The sequence below is a fragment of the Martes martes genome, assembly GCF_963455335.1.
Source record: "Martes martes genome assembly, chromosome: 2".
Taxonomy (NCBI): domain Eukaryota; kingdom Metazoa; phylum Chordata; class Mammalia; order Carnivora; family Mustelidae; genus Martes; species Martes martes.
In genome coordinates this window covers 61490906-61516369 of record NC_137889.1, presented here as the reverse complement: position 1 = coordinate 61516369, position 25464 = coordinate 61490906, and the positions used below count along the sequence as shown (strand labels likewise).

Genomic DNA, 25464 nt, shown 5'->3' with positions numbered 1-25464 from the left:
TGCCAATTAAATTTAACATGTAGCAGCCAATTCCCTGCAGTGAAGACCTTACTTAACACTTTAATAATGCCAGCTAAGAAGCGATCCGTGTATCTTTACTGACAGATGTTTGACAAATTTGCCTAATTTAAATTGCCTCCCAGGCCTATCAGTGCTGCCTCAAAAAGGTGTGTCTGAAAGATACCAGCTCCTGGGGGGGCCACGGGCCACCACACCAGTCTGTCCCTGGTGGCTTCCCAGTACTGACTACTGAGAGCCCTCTCATGATCTCAGGATGTACGAAAAAATAGTATTTATATTACTACTCTCAGGTAAGTGGATTTTTTTTTAGCATGATGCTGTTATATTGGATATAAAATTATAGATTAAAATATAAACTGCCTGCCCTAAGTTCTATCTTACTTAAATGAATAAATGAATGACTAGTGTCTCAGATCTCAGTCTGGTGAATGGATTTTTATTGGAACTGAGCTGGTACGGTGGAAGGAATCGGATTACGGTGCTCAGGTGCTTGGTAGTTATGGCTGGATCAGAGTTTTCCAGTAAGAGAAGCATGCTTCAGCTCTAAGTCCAGCTACAGTGAAAAGAATTGTATCAAATAGTATAAGAAATATCCCCATGTGAATAAATTTGTCGCCTTCTTTGTGTTTAACTTCTAAATTAAAGAGTCACTAATGAAGGTGGATATCGGGTCCTCAGTTTTCAAAAAAGTTTTCTGAAGAGTTCGAATTTCCTCCTTCTCCCACCAAAAGAGTACGAGCTACAAGCATGAACTCTGAATTCATGTGGGAGTTGTTTCCCACTCTGTGGTCCGTTACTGAGGAATGATGGAGGAAAAAGAAAAAGCAAGTCTTATTGGCTTAGGTATTGTGTGGTTTGGGGAGATATCAAAATGTCAAAATCAATTCATTAAGATTAACATAGAGTATTATTTATTTTTATTTATTTTATTATTTTTAAAGATTTTGTTTTTATTTGAAAGAGGGAAATAGTGAGAGAAAGAGGAGAGGGAGAAGCAGGATCCCCACTGAGCAGGGAGCCCGACATGGGGCTTGAGCCCAGGACCCTGGGATCACGACCTGATCCAAAGGCAGAAGTTTAACAGACTGAGCCACCCAGGCGCCCCCCCCCTTTTTTTTTTTAATTTTTTTATTTTGAGAGAGAGAGAGAACAGGGAGGGGCAGAGGGAGAGGGAGAGAGAATGCCAAGCCTGCTCTATGTTCAGCGCTGAGCCCAATGTGAGGCTCGATCTCACCATCCTGAGATAATAATATGGAGTATTATTAAGTTGTATTAAATTAACAATTAGTTTTGACTTCTTCCTGAGAGTGGTATGGTTAATGTCTTCTCAAATGCAGTGTTTATGTGTTAGAAATCCTAGCGCCCAGCACAGAGATAAGAAGCAGGCAGTTCCTTGAAATGTATTTATCCCCCAGACATCACTCTGACTCAAATTGGAGCTCAGATCAGGGATCTTCTGGGCACTCTGTAGGAGACAGGGAAAGGATCTAGCATTTTCTAAGATATATTAGGGGATAAAATGTATAATGGTTAAAATGCAGGCATGAGAAACAGACAGAACTGGTCTCCTACCTGCTTCCACTTCTGAAAGCCTGGGGAACGTTAAGGTGAAGCATCCTCTCTTTGCCTCAGCGTCTTCATCTGTAAAATGTATACATTGTGTATCGCTTCTCGGCCTTTTGGCTAAGATCATGTGTAAAATGTATACATTGTGGGTACCTGCCTCCCAGAAATGAAATAAGGACAAAATAAAGTAATAGCAAATTAATAAATAATTTAGCTGTGATAGTAATTACTGTCTAGGGAGCAAACCTGGGTATGTGATTTCCGAGAAGTCCAGGAACATGGGAAAATTATAGGAAAACAGAAGACAATAAAATTGCTCTAATTTTTTCAAGTAGCAAAGTATAAAGACAGTTAGCTTGAAGAAGAGAGAACAAGCAGAGGAGATGTGGTATAATATTTAAATATATTTCAGTACTTGTAGAGCTATTACACAGAAGAGAGAAGAGGTATTCTTTCTGTTGTTCAGAGGGGGAAGGGGGCCTGCTCCGTATCCAACTAGATGCATTACCCTTTTTTTTTTTTTTTTTTTGGCGGCGGGAGTGGGGTGGGATATTTGGAAAAGTTTCCTGGAAAAGAAGGAAATTCTTCATATCAACACCTGCTAGAGGGTACTAAGGCCTTCGATGGAAACTTCATGAGCGATCGTCAAGGCCACGTGACTCCAAAGGCACCATGAGGCCGCAGAGCCAATGGTGCTCCCTACTATCTTTGCCTTTTCTGAAACCCTCTGAAGAAATCCTCTGGATGTGACTACTTTATAGAGTAACGCAAAGGTGTCTGAGCAGGATCCTTCCCCTTCCCCCCGCAGCAACTGAAGGAGAGAGTCTGGGAAGTGTGAGGCTGGTTAAACATCTTTGGCTAGGGAGAAAAAGAGAGAAGGCTGTTTTTCTCTCCCCAGGAATCTTAAGGGTAAAACCAGTAATTCTAATTCTAAATTTATCAGATATCATCCTCCAAATGGAGAGTAAGTTCTCCTCAGATTGTCTGATTCCCCATCCCTGAATTCATGTACTCATTCGACTCTTACGGGCCCGGTGCTGGACCCTGAGGCCGCAGCAGTAAGACCCCTGAGCTCCTGGGAGGGTCTGCTCAGGGTGGGTGGGGGCAGACTGTGGGAGGGAACACCAGCACTAAATGGAATAAGTAAACCGCTAACATAAGGGCAGTGATAAATAACACAAAGAAAACCCAACTGGGAAAGGTGATAAACGTAATGCAGCAGGCTGATTTCCAAAAGGGTAGCAGGACATTTTTCTCTGAGTAAGTGACATTTATGCTGAGAAGTAAACCACGACAAAAAGCCAGCCTGAGACATCTGGCGGCAAGGCGTTGAAGGAAGAGGGAAGAGCAAAGGTTAAAGCTCTGACACAGGCAGAAAACTTGGTGTGTTCAAAGCTTTTCTTTGAAAACCAGATTCTGACGCTAACAAGGAATTTGAGAATAGAGGGTTGCAACACTCTGATCGGCAAACGATGTCATAAAGCAGGATCTCTTAAAATTTCCTGATTTTACTTGAAAATGTATGCAGAATTTGCATTCTAGACCATAATATATAGATTTAATTGGAAGATCCAAAGACACAGGTATTATGGCTGTTTTATTCATTAGTGTATCTCCAGAATCAAGCATAGCTCTTGACATGTATTAGGATATTGGTTGAACCAAGAAGGAAGCAAGTAAAGGGGGGGAGGAAGAGGAGAAGAGAAGGAGGAGAAGAAAGGAAAGAATATTTGTCTTCATTTGTTTAGACAAAATGAGAGCTCCGCGTAGATAAACCCTGATACCGGAGCATCTTTCTACATAGTCCTCAGGTACATCAGATTGCAGAGCACATGCTTAGAATGACAAAGTGAAGAAACAAGGCATCTCCTTTTTCTTTGGTGATGGAGGAGTGTCTTTCTGCCCGTGTAGAAGTTATAGGAAAGCGTTCTGAGCTGGGTTTCAGGACCACTTAAATTTCTTCAAAGTAAAACCTGTGTCCTTACTTATTCATCCACACATTGCGAGGCACAAAGTAAGCTCAATAAACTCAAACTCAATAAATAATAAACAAATAATTAATAATAAGTAAATAAATAATAAACTCAAAGGCAATAAATAGTAGTTGCAGAAATGACAAATGACCAGAATTTTGGTGCAGACTAGTTTAACTGTGTAGAATCAGTCCATCTCAGTTTCCTTGTGCCTATATACAATAGAATAGAATTCCTTCCACCTCTAAACCCCAGTGACTTCTCAAAGCTCAGCCTGAGATAACATGCAGTGTAGCCCCCAAACCTAGGAATCTCATTAGCTTGGTGTGACATTGGGTTTTTAGAAAGAAACGGACACCCCACTATGAACACTTGGGGAAGGATCCCTAAGAGAGGGGAAACAGAGATGAGATAGTACCTCAAAATTGACACACACTTGGGGTGCCTGGGTGGTTAAGTGTCCAACTCGTGGTTTTGGCTTATTTATTTGTCAATAAATAAATCTTTAAAAAAAAAAACCTGACACATACTAATTTTAAATTGGGAAACTAGATTTAACATTCTTTTGATGCTTTTTTTTTTTAACTTTGATTTCTAGAGGATTGTTTAATACACCTATGAACCAATTTAGGAGGCACATTTTAAGTGATTTCCCCAACTTGTCTTTATAGGTTGTATTTCTACTCAAAACGAAGAGGATCCCACGGATCAGGATGTACAAGATAAGTTACCGGAAGAAGCAGGTTTGTAATAGTTTTCCAGCCATCATCATTTCTGCATATTTAATTAGTACCTCTCTGTGTGGTCTTCTGTGATACATGACCTGGATGGAAACTAAAGCAGAAACATCCCAGGGTTATCTCCAAGTGTTGGGATTGTAGTGTTGGGATGTTTTTCTTATTTTTTGATGCTTTTTAAATTTTCTGCAAAGAGAATCAATAAAGTATAATTAGGAAGAGTTTAAAAACTATTTAAAAGCAAACTGAACAAATCTCTGCTTTCTAAGATGCCCCTATCACGAAGCGATGCTGACAAAGATTAACAAGAAAACCAAGATCCTGGGAGATACATTTCACTGTGGTTATAACTGCTCAAATAAATTTGGTTACAATGTCTGGTAAAACTGATTTCAGGGATCTGGTCAGGCAAAAAGCAAGAATTATTGGTGAACAGATGAGATAAGCCATACTTAATAATTTTTCCATTTTTACAGGGTTTGCTTCTGCTATGATACACAACCCATACACTTCTGTTATGATGCACAGACCCAAACTGCCAGCTGCCACATTCCAGCAGCTAAGAGTACCAGTAAAGTGGTAGCATATAGAACCTTAAGATGCTTATTCACTAAGAGACTTCTGTCACATCATGGGACTCAGGGAGTGTTCTGGCCTGTTCTGAGCCTGTCTCAGAAAAGTAAACGCCTCTAAAAACATCACAAGCCCCAAATCATAAAACATTGTATATTCTTTTCTCAGTCCCCAAGCACGACACCAGCCCCCAGAGCAAAGGTGCAGGAAGAGAGTTCTGCTCTCATCTCCGCTAGAGCCTCATCTCCCTTGGTATTTTAGAATCAGACTCAAATTTAGCAAGTTGCTTTGAAGATCCAAGCAAAAGTGCTGGGTTTCCCTCCAAGGTGTGCATAACCCACGGAGGTGTTAAATTTAAGCAATTAACTAAGTACAACAAGAAAGACAAACCGGCTTCACTTAGGGAAGAAGAGTTTAGATCCCTGGTAGTAAATGGAGAATGAGTCAAGTGAAGGGTTTTCTGCTAAGCTATGCTTCTTCTAATCCAATATGAAAATCAGACTGCGTTATGACTAACATCAGTCTTCTGTACCATTAGCCTCCCCTGACCTTAACTTGTTGCTATGCCTTCAGAGTATCCACACAAGCACCAATTACACATCTGTTTTCACCACCTCTGATCCTAGGTACTGTGAATCCAGTGATAGAACATATTTACCCAATGATAGAGACAATGAGTTCTCCACTTTACAGAAACCATATGCAAAGAGAGGACAAGGGTCATGCCTATATTTAACTTTTCGCATATTCATTAGAGAACAAGGAGAATTGGAAAATATAAGTAGTTCAAGCGGGACACTTTCTATGTTCCAGGCACCATGCTAAGCCCCTTACATGAATTTTATTCTGACAATAACTCTAGGAAATAGGTTCTATCCCCATTACGCAGGTGAAAAAACAGAGGTTCAGAAAGTTTTATTTTATTTTATTTTTTATAGGTTTTATTTATTTATGATAGAGAGACACAGTGAGAGAGGGAACACAGAGGGAGAAGCAGGCTTCCCACAGAACAGGGACCCCCATGCGTGACTCGATCCCAGGACACTGGGATCATGACCTGAGTCGAAGGCAGACGCTTAACTGATGGAGCCACCCAGGTGCCCCTAGAAAGTTTTTAAACACTTGCCTAAGGGGGACACCTGAGTGGCTCCGTCGGTTAAGCATCCATACACTTGATTTCGGCTCCAGCACAATCTCAGGGTCCCGGGATTGAGCCTGGTGTTGGGCTCCAGGCTCATTTTGGAGTCTGCTTGTCCCTCTCTCTCTGCTCTTGCCCCTGCTCTCTCTTTCTCCTTCAAAGGAAGGAAGGAAGGAAAGGAGGGAGGGAGGAAGAGAGAGAGGGACGGAAGGAAGGAGGGTGGGAAGGAGGGAGGCAATCTTAAAAAAACAAATCAAAACAAGAACAACAAGAAAAAATGTGCCTAAGAACATATAGTAAGCAGGAAAGCTGGATACAAATCCAGAGGGTTTAACTGTAGAACCCTCAGCCTTAACCAACTTGTTCTACTTCCTTCCTCAAGAGAGGAAGTTCTACTCTCTTGGGGAAGTTCTTCTTCCTTCCTTATTCCTAATCTGCTATTCAGAAATAAACACCGTTGACATTTTAGTATGAATATTCCAGAAATTTTTCTAGGTATATTTACAAATATATACTTTAAAAAATGACATAATATTCTGAAACCTGACATAATATTCTGAAACCTGACTTTTCTTCACTTACACTTGATCTTAGCCAAAAGGCCGAGAAGCGATGACTTTTCTTCACTTAGAGAACATCTTTTCCATATTAGTCAATAATACTTATAAAATGTTTTAATGGCTTCATGGTATTACATCCAATGCATAATCATAGTTTATTTAACCTATGCCATGTTTCAAATATTTAGGCTGTTTCTGCTTTACAGTCTTTTGTTTGTTTGTTTAGGTCTTTATTTAAGTTCTAGTTAGCTTGGGGCACTGGCTGGTTCAGTCAGTTAAGTGTCTGCCTTCGGCTCAGATCATGATCCCGGGGTCCTGGGATCAAGCCCCGCATCAGCCTCCCTGCTCAGTGGGGAACCCGCTTCTGCCTCTCTCTCCCACTCTCTGTTAAATAAATAAATAAATAAATAATTTTAATTAATTAATTAATTAATTAATTCTAGTTAGCTAACATACAGGGTAATACTGGTTTCAGGAGTAGAATTTAGTCATTCACCCCTTACGTATAACACCCAGTACTCATCACAAGTGCCCCCTTAATACCTAAACAATTCTAAGATAGACATCTTGTAGACTCGTTTTTGTGTCAGAATATGAACGTTTTAAAGGTCTTGATGAATATTGCTAAATTCACTTCCCCAAAAGTTATGTCAAAGTGTATACCCATCACTAGATTTTGAAGGCATCTGTCTCAGTACTTTCTTGCCAAATTGTATCCCAGAAGTCTTTATCTGAGATAAAGGTTAAGTGAACAACCTGGTATATTTATGTTTTGACTTTGATTTCCTTGATTGCAAGTGAAAAGAAACTGTTTCTCTGTGTTATTTTTTAACAGCTTTACTAAAATGTAATTTGCATGCAATGGAATTCACTGATTTGAGGTGTAGGACTCAAGGCTGGGATTAGGGTAGAGTGAGTGAACTTGTCACCTCTGTACCAAAGTGAAGGGGACACCAAAACCTTAAGTCATCAAGATAAATATTTTAATGAAATGTTTTTTTTTTTTAAAAACTCAAGATGAATGCAAAAAATCAATGGTGAATAAAATATCATAATTTTAAATACAGCCGGGATCCATCAGAGTCAGATTTGGGGTGAGGTGAGTGAGGGCAAGCAAACCAGAGCCAGCTCAGATCCTGGCTTCTGGGGGGGCAGTTACTGGAGAAGAAACATCTTAATCCACTCAGCAACCAAGCCTCTGAGAGCTACAGCCGGCATTTGGTCTTTTGGAAAGCTCTCTTTCTGTTCACCCCTATTTCTAGGGAGTAGCGTTTTGGGGGTCCCAACTTAAAATCTGTAGCATTCATTGTGGCTTCTCCTCCTCAGTGAGCCCTGAACCCCTCGTTCTGTGAGACCATTAAACTCTCTCACAAGTTTCACAGCTTCTCGGGACTCACTTGGAAATAGACAAATAAATGTCTTCAGGGGAGAGAGAGCTGGTGGCCAATGTCAAGCTCACCCATCTGCACCTCCCCTCCACCTCCAGAGCCTGCTGTTCTGGTAGACTCTGCTGCCCTCCCTGGATGCTTTCCATTGGCTCAGCTCTTCTGTGTATCATGGACAGGAGGATTTTTGGTCTGCAACAAGCTGGTTTGCCTTGATGGGAAGCCAGAAGTTTTGGTTTGTTCCTCCAGATGAGTTTCAGAATCACTTGGGAAAGCTATCCCTTAGGCAACATGAACTTATCTCCATGTTATTTGGTGAGAATAGAATGAACGATGGAACGAAATGAATAAATTAGCTCATGGCAAAGAAAAACTTTGTAATGGTAAATCTATGAATTGGGAATAGATCACATTTTTCTTCTGAGTCTTATCTTACATCCTCTGAAGAGTTGAAAAAAATTCTGAAAGAAACTTTAGATAAATGTATGTGTCTCCATTTTGAAGAGGCATTTTACATGTTCTATTATATTATGTCTTAATTAAAATAAGTTTCAGGGGCACCTGGGCTCCTCAAGTCATGATCTCAGAGTCCTGGGATTCAGAGAGCCCTCCCACTTAGTGGGGAGTCTGTCCCTCCCCCTCCTCATGCTCTCTCATGCACTCTCTCTCTCTCAAATAAATGAAAAATAAAAAAAAATTTTTAAAGATTTTATTTATTTATTTGATAAGGAGAGATACAGCAAGAGAAACACAAGCAGGGGATTGGGAGAGGGAGAAGCAGGCTTTCTGCTGAGCAGGAAGCCGGATGTGGGTCTCGATCCCGGAACCCTGGGATCACTACCAGAGTCAAAGGCAGACACTTGATGACTGCTCCATCCAGGCACTCTGCAAAATACAATCTTTAAAAAAACATGTTTCATTATATTTTCAAATTGTTTATTGACAGCCTAAGATGAATTTATTACTTTGTATATGTTCATTTTATAAGGGACATCACTAACCTTTTTTTGGTTAAGATAGTTGATTTTCTTCAATTTTCAAAACTAGGTAATTGTATTCCGTATAAAAATGAAATTTTGTTTCTTCACTGGAAATAAATATTTTTAGCTGCTCCTTTCCTATCATATTGCATTTGTTAGAACTTCTAAATGTTATATATGTTAATGTTATATAATGGTAGTGACAGTTGTCATCCTTGTCTTGAGACTACCTATAATATGAATGCCACACCATTAATTATGACATCTGTTGCTTTCAGTAAATTATCCTTATCATATTGAGAAATTTCCCATTGATTTAATCAAGAAAAGATCTAAAATTCTATAAAATACCTTTTCTGCATCATAGTTGAAACATTGAAATTTGACTTCCATAGCTTAATGGTATAATAATAAATTTTCTGACAGTTATCAAGAGAGAATATATCTATTCTACCAAGTATGACAGGAGTATTTTTTAAACATTTGCTTACTTTCCTTTAAGAATGTCTGTTCATCTTACTAGTTTCTGTTTTTTCGCTGTATTTTTATGCTTCAGTATATTATGTTAAGTGATGAATTATATCAATGAATATTATATTGCCCTGTGCTTCCCATCCTAGTATCAATTCCTTGTCTCTTGTATTCCTTTAATGTTGTGCTGCATTTAATTTTTGTTTTAGGATCATTTTACCTATATTTGCTATACATAAATTTTTTCTGCAATCCACTTGTGTGCACACATGCATTTCCTATCAAAAAGGTAAATGCCTAGGTGGCTCAGTCAGTTAATCACCTGCCCTCAGCTCAGGTTATGATCCCAGGGTCCTAGGATTGAGCCCCACTTAGTGATCTCTGCTCAGTGGGGAGTCTGCTTCTCCCTCTCCTCTCCCTCTCCCTCTGCTTGTGTTCCCTCTCTCACTGTCTCTCTCTGTCAAATAAATAAATAAAACCTTTTTAAAAAAGGTAAATGAATTTTTGTGCATTTTATTCAAAAATAATTAATCACTATGTCTCAGTTTTAAGCATGAAAGATATTTTGAAGAAGAGTCATCTCTTCCAATTATAGTAGAAGGATTTTTTTACAAAAATAAGCAAAAATTATATTTTCTTCATGTATACACAAATATGGTGAATTATATTATCCTACTCCTTTTCTCTAAATTTTTATTCTGAAAAATTCCAAACACATGGAAAAAAATCAAAGAAGACTAGCAGAAATATTCATATATTATATTTCTTGATTTAATAATTGTGAATAATTGACCATATGTGTTTTATCTGTCTGTAAGTGTATAAATATATACACTTTTGTTGTATCATTTGAGCATAAGTTGCAGACATTATGACACTTCACTCACAGTCATTTTCATATTCACCTCCTAAGAAAATGGACATTATCCTAAACAATCACATTGTTTCATATTTTACAATATTAATAGTAATACCATAACATAATCTTTATATTTGTATTTCCCCAATTGTCCCATGAATGTCTTTTATAGCTGTTTTTGTTTAAAATCAAATATTAACCTACATTCATTCATCGAATTTGGTTGCTGCATCTATTTTAGTTTAGAAAGATTACCCAACTTTTTTTTTAATGGCATTGATTTTTTTTGAAGGCTCCGAAAGAGTTGTCTTGTTTGATTTGCTTAAATATTTCTTAATTGAGTGTGTTTCTTGAGTGAAATTTTTGGCAGTGTTGTTTCTTTATGGCTATTTATTTCTCAGGCTTATTTTCATTAGATGCTTAGTCATAGATAGATAGATAGATAGATAGATAGATAGATAGATATAGATATAGGTATTCACATATTCATATGTATGTATATTTAAAGATTTTATTTATTTGAGAGAGAGAGAGAGAGAGAGCGAAAGAGAGAAGGAGTGGAAGGAGGGGAAGAGGGAGAAACTGACTCCTTGCTGAGTAGGAAGCCTGATGTGGGGCTGATCCCAGGAACCTGAGATCATGACCTGAGCCAAAGGCAAACACTAAACTGACTGAGCCACCCAGGCACCCTTCAATCATACATATTTTTCCAAGACACTTTTTATTTTATTTTTTTAATTTTTATCTAAATTCAATTAAGATTATGTATTATTCATTTCAGAGGTAGAGGTCCATGATTCATCAATATTATAAAATACCCAGTGCTTATTACATCATGTAACCTCCTTAATGTCCATCACCTAGTTACCCCATCACCCCACACTTTTCCCCTCCAGCAACCCTCAGTGTGTTTCCTATGCTTAAAAGTCACCTATGGTTTGTCTCCCTCTCTGATTTCTTGTTTTTTTTTTTTTTCCTCTGTTCCCCTATGATCCTCTGTTTTGTTTCTTAAATTCCGCATATTAGCGAGATCATATAATTGTCTGTCTCTGAGTGGCTTATTTCTCTTAGCATAACACTCTCTAGTTCCATCTACATCATTGCAAATGGCAAGATTTCATTTTTTGATGGTTGAATAGTATATATATATATATATATATATATATATATATATATATATATATCTCACATCTTCTTTGTCCATTCATCTCTCAATGGACATCTAGGTTCTTTCCATAGTTTGGCTATTGTGGACATTGCTGCTATAAAGATTTGGGTGCATGTGCCCCTTCAGCACTACATTTGTATCTTTGGGATAAATACCCAGTGGTGCCATTGCTGGGTTGTAGGGTAGCTGTATTTTCAACCTTTTGAGGAAACTTCACACTGTTTTCCAGAGTGGCTGCACCATCTTGCATTCCCACCAAGAGTGGAAGAGGGTTCCCCTTTCTCCACATCCTTGCTGACATATGTTGTTTCCTGACTGATTAATTTTAGTTGTTCTGACTGGTGTGAGGTGTTGTGCCCGAGTTTCACGTCCGAGAAACCACCAAGGAGCCAACACCGATGCAATCGCATGAGGGTTTATTTGACAAGCTTAAGCTTGGGCCCAAGTATACCTGATGTAGCGGAGTAGGGACTTGGACCCTGAACCAGACTACAGTCAGATTTTTTAAAGGCAGAGTAGGGGTGGACTCGGCAGTGGGTGAGGACAAAAGGGGATATTCAGAAGGGCTATCAGGGTAGAGAAGACTGTCAGGATATTGGAGGCCTGGTTATTATCAAGCCAAGGCCGTTTTTCCCTCTAGTGAGGCACTAACATAAAGACAGCTGGGAGTTTCCTGGTGGAATGTCACATTCCTCCTATCAAGCGTCCTTGTTAGTGAGATTTAGCACTGGGACATTTGTAAACTGAGGGAGACTCCTGTCTTGCAGGATTGTGATTTCTACAAGTTAACTATTTGTTCACATATACTACCGAGGGGAGGGGAGCGGGTGGAGAGGGGGTGCAAGGTGCCAGCTTTTGCTTTGTCAAGATGGCTGTACTTATGTCAGGGCTAGACTCGAGGTGGGTACAGCCTTGTTTTTCTTGGCCTCCACATGAGGTGGTATCTCATTGTGGCTTTGATTTGTATTTCCCTGATGCCGAGCGATGTAGAGCACTTTTTCCGTGTGCTTGTTGGCCATTTGGCTATCTTTGCAGAAATGTCTGTTCATGTGCCCATTTCTTGATTGGATTATTTGTTCCTTGGGTGTTGAATTTGATAAGTACTTTTTATTTTAATTAAGGTTTTCCGATTAAAAATGTTATCTGTGAATTTTATGCACCTTTTCTCATTCCTAACAATTACATATTTGTGTTTTATGTTTTCAACTTGTCTTGATTGATTAGTTTGCTTATTTTATTAATTCTTCAAAAACTATTTTGACATATTAATCAATTTCGATATTTTACTCTTAGTCATTTTTGCTCTTATCTTTATTGACTTCTTCCTTAATCTCTGTAAGCTTTATTTTGCTATACTTTTGCTCATTTTATTTATTGTCTTTTTTGTTTAATAATGATCAGTTGAGATTGTGAGTTTTGTAAGTTTATTTTTGGCCATTATTACTAAACTTTGATAAGAGATGTTCTTGCTGTCAATTTCAAAATGGTCAATAATTCCTGCATTAATCCTCTACTTTGTCACAGTTGGTTACTTCCTTAAATTTTATTTTTTACTCCACTTTTCCCCCCATATAAATTTCTCATTTTATTGTATTGTGGTCAGACACTATGCCCTATATAATTTCCACTTTGGGATTTTGGTTGAGTTTCTTTGTAACCCAAATTATTATATGTAAGCACTGGAAAAGAAGATGTCATCTTTAGTTTTAGTGTACAAAGTTCTATACATAGTTATTTAGTCAACTTTGGCACATCCATCTCTACCTTGGTATAGTATAGGTTAGGTTCTGTATACAGTTAGATTCCAAATAATAATACCAGTATTCATATAGCATTTATTTCGTGCCAAGCACTACACTCAGCCAGGTACATAGATTTAATTTTTTTTTTTATTGTGGAGACATACATGTAACAAATTTTACCATTTTAACCATTTTTAAATATGCAACTTGGTGGCATTTAGTATAATCACAATGTTGTATACCCATAGCTACTATTTAGTTTCAGAACATTTTCATAACCCTAAAAGGAAATACCAGATACATTAAATTCTCATTTCCCCTCCCATCGGCCTTGGAAACCATTAATTTGCTTTCTGTCTCTATCGGTTTTCCTATTCTGAATATTTCATATGAATGTAATTATACAGTACATGGCCTTCTATGTCTTGCTTCATTCACTTAGCATAATGTTTTCAAGTTTCATCCATGTTGTAGCAGGTGCTAGTACTTCATTCTTTTTTATGAATGAATAATATTCCATTGCATGAATACACCACATTGTATTTATTCATTCATCAGTTGATGGACATTGGGTCATTTCTACTTGTTTGGCTTTCATAAATAGTGTTGTTATAAAGATTCTTGTACAAGTTTTTTTTTTTTAACACCTTTTTTTTTATTCTCTTTTGAGTTTACCTAGGAGTAGAAATTTGGGGTCATATGGTATTTTATATATAAGTTATTGAGGAGATGCCATACTTTTTTATAGAAGCTGCACTATTCTACAGTCCCTTCGAGAGTGTATGAGAGCTCCAGTCTCTCCACATCTCCAGCCACACTTGTTATTTTCTAGTGGGTGTGAAGTCGTATCTTATTGTGGTTTTGATCTGCATTTCCTTAGTGACTGATGGTATTAAGCATCTTTTCATGCGTTTGCTGATCATTTGTATATCTTCTTGGAGAAATGTCTACTCCAGTTCTTTGCCCATCTTTAAGTTGGGTTGTTTCTGGTTTTGTTACATTATAATAGTTCTTTATATATTCTGGATAATAGACCCTTAGCAGACAGATGATTTGCAAATATTTTCTCCCACCCTGTGGGTCATGTTTTTGCTCTCTTGAGAGCATCCTTTGACACACAAAAGTTTTTTATTTTGATGAAGTCCAATTTTTTTTTTTAAATTTTGTTGCTTGTACTTTTGGCATTTTATCTAAAAAAAAAGAAAACCACTGACTGCAAAGTCAAGGTCATAAAGTTTTACTCCTATGTTTCCATCTAAGGGTTTTATAGTTTTAACTGTTATATTTATGTCTTTGGTCCAATTTTTTATTTGATTTTTTTTTAGATGGTGTGAGATAAGAATCCAACTTCATTCTTTTGCATTAGGATACTAGTCGTTCCAGCACAATTTGTTGAAGAGACTGTTCTTTCACCATTTAATTATCTTGGCACACTTACTGAAAATCTATTGGTATATGTATGGGATTACTTCTAGATTCTCAATTCTATTCCATTGATTCTTTGAGCAGCAGCATATTGTTTTGATTACTGTTGCTTTGTAGTAAGTTTTGAAATTTTGAAGTGTAAGCCCTCCACCTCTGTTCCTTTTCGAGATTAGTTTGGTTATTTGTAGTTCTTAGCAATTCCATATTTAAGACCAGCTTTTCTCTTTGTGCAAAATTTATACATATTTTAACTTATTTAACTCAGTAATTTATAAGATAGAGACAATTATTATCCCCATTTCACAAAAGAGGAAACAAAAGTACAGAGAGATTAGCCAAACTGCCCAAGGTCTCAGCTATTGGATAGGGAAATTAGTCTGAATGCAGGCAAGCCGGCTCTAGAATCTGGGCACTTATTCAATACATTAAGTTACCTAATTTGTCTCTTACAGAGTGATGTTCCAGGCTTGGCTCTTCCTTACTCTTGCAACATTGTCACTCAGGTCTCTGCTTGTGCTTTCATTAAAGTGGAGACCCGACTGAAGGCTGGTGGTCTGTCTTCTCCTACGGGTGCAGTTAATGAGCCTGAACTGTGTGACTATGATGTTAGCCTTTTGTTCCTTTTACTCTGGGCTAGACAACCTTTTTATCTCGGGATCTCCCTTTGGTGATTACCACTTATTTCTCAATCTCTATTATACTTAAAAATCATAAGAAATAAAATAATCCCAAAGTACAGAATGCAAGAATAGTACATGGGTTGAAGGCAACTGGCAGGGTGAATCGTGGTCGTGAAATTGCATCCTCCTGGGAGAAACACTGCACAAATATGCCTCTTGGTGTCGTTCCTCCCTGAACTATCCTGTCAGGTGCAGATCACAAAAGCATCTTGTCAGGCACTTCAGCAATGTCACTTCGAAGTGAGGGTATGAATGCAGGAACACATGATACAGTTTATTCTCTTTGATTTCTTGCACCCAAAAAGTAAACATCAATCACTTGTGACTGCAAGCCAGATGTTTTTCAGGTCCTGTCAGTATTTTTTTTTTTTTTTGCTTCATCGATCTATCACAGTTGGAGAAAAGTGTTAAAATTGTTCCACAACTATTGTAATTCTGTCAATTTCTTCTTTTGCTTGGTATTTCTTGTTGGTATGTTTTTGGGATATAATGATCCATATTTACCTAAGAATCATTGTGCAATATGTCCTTTAATAGTATAAATTAACCCTCCATGTCTTTGTAAGTATCCTTGTCTTTAGTTTACTTTACCTAATTTCAAAATTTTTGATTCCTGTTTTTATTTATCTTTATTTGTCTAATATACCTTTGCACTTATTTTTTACATGTTTTATATTCTTTTGTTTGTGTTCCTTGTGATCTAGCATACATTCACTGGGGCCCTTTTTTTCCTATCTATTTTGACTCAATCTAAAGGTCTTTGTATTTTAATGTGGAAATTTCATTTATATGCATCTATGGATTCACAACTGACATTTAGTATCTTTTGTTATCCTTATTCATACTTTCTTTTTTTAATGATTTATTTCTGATGTTTTGACATATGTGCTATGGTCAGTTCGCCTTTATCCTCTTATGTGTTTTGAAGGTATATAGTCTATTTGTAATTATCCTGCTGGTTAACTTTATGTTTTTAAAGAATTCTCTCTCAGAACCCCCAAATCACTTTAATGACACAGTACACACAGAAACTCCAGCTGCTTTTATGGACCCTATAAAAACTGGGTAAGGTTGGTCTAGGGTGGAGCCAACTAGCCAGCAGCTCATAGGTGCCTTGAATGGATCTCAGTTGTGTCATGCACTGTTGATTCCCTCAGCCCTTCTGGAGGCCAGGTATTCAGATAGCGTATAGCAAGGTATCTCAACCTCAAGACCCATTCAAATGTGATTAAAATGTAGTAAATGTCCACTGCAACTCACCCTACACAAATACATAAACACATATGAAACAAGATGCCACAAAATAATAACTCTCCTTATTATGTGATGCACTCTTTTCTGTTTTATACAATTTAATATTTAAACACCAGCAATGACACAGTGAATTGATTTCAAAGCCAATTACTGCAGGAACTCACTCTCTTGACTACAGTTGGAACCATCTAAGGGGCTCTCTCAAAAAACAGTGATGACTGAGTTCCATAGCCAGAGAGTCTACATACACTAATGTAGGCACCAGCACACTACAGTCTGTGAACCAAATCCAGCCTACCACCAGGTTTCGTACAACCTTCAAGTTAACAATGGTTTTTACTTTTTAAGTGTTTTAAAAAATCAAAGGAAGAATGATATTTTGTGACATATGAATATTATATAAAATTAAAATGTTAGTGTCCAGCTCTACCATTTATCACCTGAATATCTTAGGCAAGTTAAGCAATGTTTCTGATCTTTGTTTTTCTCTACTGCTAATGATTAATAGATAATAATATGCACTCAGGTAATTGTTTTGAAGATGGCAAGAGAGGATACCCAGACTGTAGTGAATAGGCAATGTGTTAAATATGAATATTATTATCTCAGTCATACAAACGATATGGGACTAGTGAACTTCCTTAGAGGATATCTGTTCCATTACTCTCATATTGGAAGCAAGAAACTGATAAATTCAGTGACCTACTCAGATCCTCAACCAGTTAGTAGCAAAGCTAGGAGTAGAACTCTGACCTCCTTTCTCACTGGGATAGCAGAGATATTCCTTGCTTTCTTTCTTTCCGGGCTGAAGAAAGTACAGTGGCTGAGATTATAGGCTGATTTTTCTTTCTATTCCTGCTGCCTCAACAATGATTTGGGACCATGAGAATGGCCAGCAGCTGGGCAGTCCAGAGCCAGGCAGTCACGTTCAAGGTTCCTTGAGGGAAGCTGCTGTCATCCTAGTCCACAATGAGGACTCAATGAGGAGCTGTTATTCTATCAAGTGAAGGAAGGTAAAAGTGTGACCACCTGGCTGCATGGGAGCCACCAGAGCAGGCCACACTATAGATGAGCGGAAACTGGGTCACTGCATTGGACACCACACTCATGAAATGTACTGGTTAACAAGCTGCCCCTTTCTTTTTTTCTTCTTTTTTTTTTTAAAGATTTTGTTTATTTATTTGACAGACAGAGATCACAAGTAGGCAGAGAGACAGGCAGAGAGAGAGGGGGAAGCAGTCTCCCCGCTGAGCAGAGAGCCCGATGCGGGGCTTGATCCTAGAACCGGGGGATCATGACCCGAGCCGAAGGCAGAGGCTTTAACCCACTGAGCCACTCAGGTGTCCCTGCCCCTTTCTTTAAGAGCTCTTGAGCAGAGAGTTCAAACCAAATACTGAGGGCTATTCAAAACACCAGGCTCAAATGTCATCACAATGACCACTTTATTCTTTAGGAAGCTCAATTCTTCTAAGTTGTAATTGACTATTCTAGCCTCCTAAAACCCTTCCAAAAAAAGAAAAATGAATGACCACAGACAGGATGGACATCTGACTCAATCCAGATTGAGTTTGTCAATCTTGTGGTTCAAGAGCAAAACTGAATATTTCCTTTAAAATATTGCGTCACAACAATAGTGTCCTCCAAATATATATATATAGTTATATAGTTATAGATATATATAATATACAATAGTGACACAATATATATTTGGGAACAGGCAAGATCCTCATTTATACATTCATTCTGTATAAAACAAGAGGGGCTGGCCAAAGAGACACTGAGTTGGAAGTCAGGAGATGTGAGTTTTTGTCCCTGTCTGACCACAAATTAGCTGTGGGAAACTTCCACAGATAAGTTTATCAATCAGTTTTCATGGTCCTCACAATGCCAAGAACAAAACAGAGCAACAACAACAACAACAACAACAAAACTATAGCGCTTAGAAAATTTAGTTTTCTGACTTGGAAACTACTTCAGGCATTTCATGTGTAGGGTGTGTCCTTGTAAGAGTTTGCTTTTGCAAGATAAGGCTTCTATCAGCTGCAAGTCAGGAGGGAACCAAACCCAAGGCAGCAGCTGCGAGAGCCGGCGTTATCACACCGAGACAGGAGCTCAGCTACTGGGAGTATGGCCATTAAGCAAGACCATAGGGCATTTGTCCAACATGGCACTTTATTGTTATTCTTTCTTATAACATTTCATGTTAGAAATGCCAACTGTTTGGGAAAGCCGTGTGATATAGTGGGAAGAGCATAGAGGAGGGTATTAGGAAACTGGACCTCTAGTCTCCATTGTATCTCTAACGTGTCCTGGGCCCACAAGTTACCCCACCTTTTTGGTGCACTGGGAACAGAGATGGGGGCCTTCCCATGCTCCCTGACTCAACACAGGGACGTCTCAGACTGGTAGAGTCTTAGTGAGCAACGGTGAGATCAGAACAGTGAGGAGAAGAAACAAAAGAGGTTAATGTTCTGGAACAATTCAGATATTATATAAGTATGAGATGATAAAATCATGAAAATTAGAAATCTTTACCATTCTGGATGGCATATATGGATTCATTCTTTACACCCTTCCCGAACCTAAAATTAGGTGATTCAGTTCCAGTCACTGTAACATACTTTTTAAGAAGTACCGTAGCAGGGCACCTGGGTGATTCAGTGGGTTAAGCCTCTGCCTTCAGCTCGGGTCATGATCTCAGGGTCCTGGGATCGAGTCCTGCATCGGGCTCTCTGCTCGGCAGGGAGCCTGCTTCCCTCTCTCTCTGCCTGCCTCTCTGCCTACTTGTGATCTCTGTCAATTAAGTAAACAAAATCTTTGAAAAAAAAGAAGTACCGTAGCAAATGTCATGTCAGTGTCTGGACACGGAAACAAAATTTTAAATGAGGACTTTGAGGCCTTGCTGCAGCTACTCTTGTTTTTATTTTGCACTAATTTGCCACTTGAACTTTTAACTCTTGTCAGTCTGAGAGGCTTGCCACCCTCGGCCTGCTGGCTGCCTCCGGGTCTCCACGTGAACACGCATTGCAACCCTCTTGTCGTCGCATTTTAGCTCACGATATTTCTCGAGCTTAATTCCCCCTCTTCCACATTTCTACTTAAAATTCTTCCCATCCTTCAAGGTTCAGATGGTGAGTCATTGTAAGTAGACATGGGGTAAAGCCTTCAGAGTATATATTTCAGAGCAATTAAGGAAATGCACAGTGTTGTAAAGGAAGATGCTGACACAACTTCCATAATGCCTCAAGCAATATATGTTTCTCTTAGAGACCTGGAATTTTTCAGGTATAATCCGGATGTGTTCTTCCTAAGAGAAGTGAACAGATCAAAAAGAAAAAATGACCCTCATGTCAGTATTACTAGAAAACAGTTTCTCTTTGTGGCTATAGGAAGAGGATTCTGAGGGCTAAGAGATATAATGTAATTACTGCAATAAATTGGTGTGAAAAAAATCAAAATGACGAATATACGACTATTTTAAAACTCCTAGCCCCCAAGATCCCAGAATCGCAAGGCATTTGTCTTTTTTTGTGTGTTCAGTGCATCCGGATGTTCACCACCTAATATGCTAAAACATCTAAGAAATCTTGCTGACAAGATTTCAACCAGGCACAGACCTGGAAATGGAAATATTATTGGAAGTCAGCAGAATTAGGTCTCAGTTCTGTTCCTTACCAGCTGTGTTAAACTGAGCTTATCAGTTAATTTTAATGAGATGAAATTTCTCATCTGTAAAGTGAGGAAGCTGAATTAGATGTTCTAAGAGACCTTGTCATATAAAGTATAAAAATACATTCTGAATTAAAGAAGACAATATTTAAATTGACCTTTAGTTTGCAAATGATGCAATCAGATTTGTTGAAAGCTGATTTAGCTACAGAAATCTAGGGGCCCGGAGCACGAGAAAAAAGAGAGAGAGAGAGATCTCATAATCCTGTCCCTAAGTGGTATAGGCAAACCATGTCTGCTGTTTAATGGTTACAAATTTGCTTGGATGCTTTCAACCTAGTCAACCCAATTGAAGATTCCATTGTAAAAAAAACTCTGCTTAAAATCCCCTTATTCACAGAAATTTTGCAGCTTTGGGTAACTCTGTATGTCCACAGCTGTCCATTAGCTGATTAGGGCCCAAGGAATGTGGGAGAGTCACGCAGAATTGAGGGCTATTGCTGCCGAATGTAAGCATCAAAACATTCCTGATGGTTGTTAGGGGTACGTATTGTGGGATTTTAGTTTCCTTACTTTGAATATTGAAAGTAGTTTAAGCACCTGAGAATGTACAAAAGGATACTTCTTTTGTTTCTCCTAGGTGACATTTTTCAACCTGGGGATAGTGTATTTAATTTGAAGTGATTGATAAAATGTTTCAAATTGCCCCATGTGAATCTTAGAAATAACCAGCAAGTTCTTTAAAATTTAACTAAGTGCTAAAAATAGAAAAACTTATGTGACTGAGCAAAATTATTGATCCTTCAAGCTAACATTTTTTGGTAGACCATGTATTTCAGTAAGAGATTCTGAGCCCTCCCCGTATTGCTAACAAGCACACAGATTAACGACAACTGAAATACAGATTTTTTTTTCTGAAAATGGAAGAAAAACTACAACAAAGATCATTTTATAGATCTGTTCCAGATACTTGATTGTTGAGGAAATGAAGTTTAAAAAACATTTTTTATCAAGTTGCTCTTAGGGCATTTATTTGCTATATTTCTTTTCTTACTGTGTTGGTGACTTTAGGTGAGTATAATAAGAAAATGCATCAAAGCAACTAATTCTGGAGAACTAAAGCAGGTATTTCTAAGAAGAAAAGTGGAAAATTTGGGCCTCAAATAAATTTGGCCACCAGTCAGTTTTTGTAAGTGTGCAAGTAGAATGCAACATTTGCAGTTGGGACTTGAATCAAGTATACACAATTTTTGGAAATTACCTCAAGGACTTTGTTTCTCTAAACAATGCGTTGCCTTCAGTGTTAGATATTCCTCCTGAGTTCTGGCTAGAGTTTAGGGCCTTGGGCCTCAGCCTTCACTTCTTCCGAAAAAAATTTCCACTAAATGTTCCTTTCCTCTGAGAAATAGCTTTTGGAGAAGAAAGACATCTATTTGCCAGAGGCTGAAAATGGTTTTGATAAAGTTCAAATTTTATTTTAATAAGGTCTGTCTCCATAAGCATCTTCTCATTTCGGTAACAACAACAACAAAAAGTTATATGTACTTTGCCTATACATTTATAATATTTTTTTTTCCCCTTCTCTGACTTTGTTTAAAATTCAAAGCAGTGGGGCACCTGGGTGACTCAGTGGGTGAAAGCCTCTGCCTTAGGCTCAGGTCATGATCTCAGGGTCCTGGGATCGAGCCCCACATCGGGCTCTGCTCAGCAGGGAGCCTGCTTCCCCCCTCTCTGCCTGCCTCTCTGCCTACTTGTGATGTCTCTCTCTCTCTGTCAAATAAATAAAATCTTAAAAAAAAAAATTCAAAGCACTAAGGTACCGGTTTTAAGAGGTGTTCGATCCTATTGTTGGGTCTTTTTTTCTCCACAACATGCTGTTATTTTCTACTTGTTAAGCCCTCAGATTATGCGTCTTCTCCGCCAAAAAGCAAGGCCAAGTAGTGATAAGGACCCTCAGTGAAAAGGAGTGCCGGGCTATAAAGGGACTGCTTATCTTGGCCGTCCCTGAACGCCGGTTCTCATTCTTGGGCATGCTCTTTTCCCCCACATCCTTCAACCTAGTATTGACAGTGATCTCCCGCAAATGAAAATTTGGTTCAAACCCTTTATTGTCCTTCCACAGATAAAGTCCGAATTCCCTACCAGGGTTCCCGGCACACGGCGCTCCGCTAAGCTCTTCAGCGGGTTCCCTTGCTCCCTCGCTGTATTGCTTCTCTTTCCATTTTCGCGGCAGCCCCTTAGATGTTTGCAGATCCCTCAGCGATGTCTCGAATTCCTGGGCATGGCTGGCGCTGCTGACTCAGTACCTAAATGTCCACACAGTCGAAATCCTAGAGTTCTTGCAAGATGAGTTCCAAGAACACCTCCCCGAGGTCTTTTGATCTTGTCCTCCTCCCCATAGAACAGACCACAGCCTCTTTGGGTCCATCACTTCACTACCAGAGAAAACACATTATGAGACTTAGATCAAATCATTGTATCTCTTTACTAAGTTGCAGTTTCTTGCTGGGAAGACCATGACTTATTGATTTACTGATTTATTGATTCATTTATTTCTTGTGTTCTTTGTACATAGCACAAAGTAAGCATGCTAAAACACTTTCGTGAACTAATGAGTAAATGAATGAATACCCAAGGTTCCCAGTAACCGAGGGGTCCTTGGAAGAGGTATCTGGATTCCAGTCAATCATAAGATTTCACTAAGCCTTTACCACACCACGCCAAGCACTGGGGACTTGATAGAGTTTGTGGTACAAGTAGGGGAGATAAGAAAGGATGTCCAAAGAGAAATGGTATTGAACTGAGACCCAAGAAGCAGACAGCTAGGCGAGATGGGGATGGGAGAGGATACCTCAGACAAAGGGAAGAGGAGGCACAAAGGTGTGGGCATGGGAAATAGTATGGTGCATTTGAGGAACCAAGAGGTGTCTGGCATGGCTGGAGCCTAGAGAAAGAAGATTGAGGGACAAGCAATAAGATGGGGAGGCAGGTGGGGGGCTGGATCAGGTGGGGTCTTATAGGTGTTCACAAAGAGGAGGGGGCACCCGCCCATAGATTGAGCATTGCCCTAACTGACTCCTGCAAATCCCCACTCAGGTAGACCATGATGTCCTGTGGAAGAGTTAGGAAGCCTGGAGGAGGGTGTATTTGTGTTCACAGACAAAACTCCTCCATGGCTTTGGTTAAATTTTTAACATTTTCTCTCTTTTAACACTTAAAAACTTTGGTATGGATTGTTTTGTTTTTCAGTTTTAGATTTTTTTTTTTTCAGTTTTAAAAGTATGGGGGCGCCTGGGTGGCTCAGTGGGTTAAGCCTCTGCCTTTGGCTCAGGTCACGATCCCAGGGTCCTGGGATCGAGCCCTACATCGGGCTCTCTGCTTGGCGGGAGGCCTGCTTCCTCCTCTCTTTCTGCCTACTTGTGATCTCTCTCTCTCTCCCTCTCTCTCTCTGTCAAATAAATAAATAAAACCTTAAAAAAAAGTATGTTATTGAAATGTTGAAAATATTTTGTTGATCTTCTGTGAATGCATTTTTTCAGTTATGCTTGTACTCATTCTGTAGATGCCTCTTTACCATATGGCTTGTTTAATTCATTGTTATGTTCATTTTAGATGCAATCTAGAAACTCACTTGGTTGTTCCTCTATAAGAAGTTGGCTAAAAATTTATAACTATTAGTATTTCACTAAATACATATTATGTATAAAACACTGTTCTGATGCTGAGGTGATTCAAAATGAGCTAGCCCTGGGAACTAGAAGCCCTGGAAACAAGTTTTATGTCTCAAAAGAATCCATTTGATGTTCTAAAGTGATTACATATGTATGCCCTACCTATAAGTAATTATACTGAATGAAAAGGTGTAAAGGAGATGTAATAATCAAGAGATTAAATAATTTTTGTTCATTAGGTATCCTTTTTTATATTTTTACATACTTTCATTGATTCTTAATAAAAAATATTCTTTTCCATAATTTTGATTTCAATATTTGTTGAAACTTAAAATTCCTATCATCAGATTATTGTTAAAAATGTTTTTTCTTATATTATTTTTTAAATCATCACACCTGAGTGTTGAAGATGAACCTAGAGATAGCTGTAATTTATCATACTATTTAGTTCATTTTGTAGCAATTGTTTAAATACATGTGATGAATCAGGTAGTAGGACCAAGTCGAGGAACAAGATGAAAATTGAATTTATAGGAGAGGAGAAAACATCACAGAGAGTTTGGGGACAATGATTCCTGCCTGCACAGGATTCACTGGTAGCTGGTAGAAAGAGGCAGGTCTTGGTACTCAATCCTTGAGGAGACTGACCAGAAATGTCAAAGATACTTTTCAGTTCTTTGTGGATTCTCCAGGAAATGTTGAGCATTTAGCTGAGGAGCCAAGGTGACAGTCTCTCTGGACAATGTCTGCAGGTGCTCATCCACCCCCTCTTTGTTGTACCTGAGCACAATTTCCCTCACTAGAATGTCTCAAAGGAATAAGCAGAGATAAATCCACAGAGTTTAATATGCTGATGGTTATCTAAGAATGCATAAAAATAACATAAATGCTCAAAGTCAGAGACTGATGACTAAACTATGGTACCTTCATACAATGGAATACTATACAGCCATTCAAAATCTTGTCATAGAAGAGTATTAAAAAACATAGGGTACATGACTGTAGTATATATATTTTAAACACTATGTACATATTTATACATACTTAAACACAATGATCCTATATTTAGATGCATAGCTAAAAGTTCAGATGACTACATACCAAAATATTTATTTATTTATTTTTATTGTTTTATGTTTATCACCATACAGTAGGTCATTAGTTTCTGACAAAGGGTTCTATGATTTATTGTTTATGCATAACACTCAGTGCTCCATGCAATCCATGCTCTCCTTAATACCCAGCACCAGGCTAACCCACCCCACCACCCCTTCCCCTTATAAAACCCTCAGTTTGTTTCCTGGAGTTCATAGTCTCTCATGGTTCATCTCCCCCTCCGATGTCTCCCCCTTCATTTTTCCCTTTATTTGAGAGAGAGAGATAGGGAGAGAGAGAGAGAAAGAGAGCATGAGCAGAGGGGAGGGGAGAGGGAGAGGGAGAGGAAGAAGCAGACTCCCTGCTGAGCAGGGAGCCCAACACTGGGGTTATAACCCGAGCTGAAGGCAGACTCTTAAACAACTGAGCCACCCAGGTGCCACTAGATTACTTTTGTAATTTAAAAAAAAATCCCATTTAATTTATAAAAGTCTTAT

At 38.5% G+C, this 25464-nt stretch overlaps 1 protein-coding gene across 1 annotated transcript in view; it reads left to right on the top strand.

Annotated features, from left to right (window-relative positions):
* The first annotated feature begins 219 nt into the window (after positions 1–219).
* The window catches only part of GYPA (glycophorin A (MNS blood group)), a 36859-nt gene continuing 11614 nt past the window's right edge, over positions 220–25464 (top strand). Inside the window, exons 1-2 of the mRNA XM_080796982.1 lie at positions 220–311; positions 4232–4303. Of these exons, the coding sequence (XP_080653108.1) occupies positions 275–311; positions 4232–4303 (109 nt within the window). The 5' untranslated portion in view covers positions 220–274. The remainder of the gene's footprint in view (positions 312–4231; positions 4304–25464) is intronic.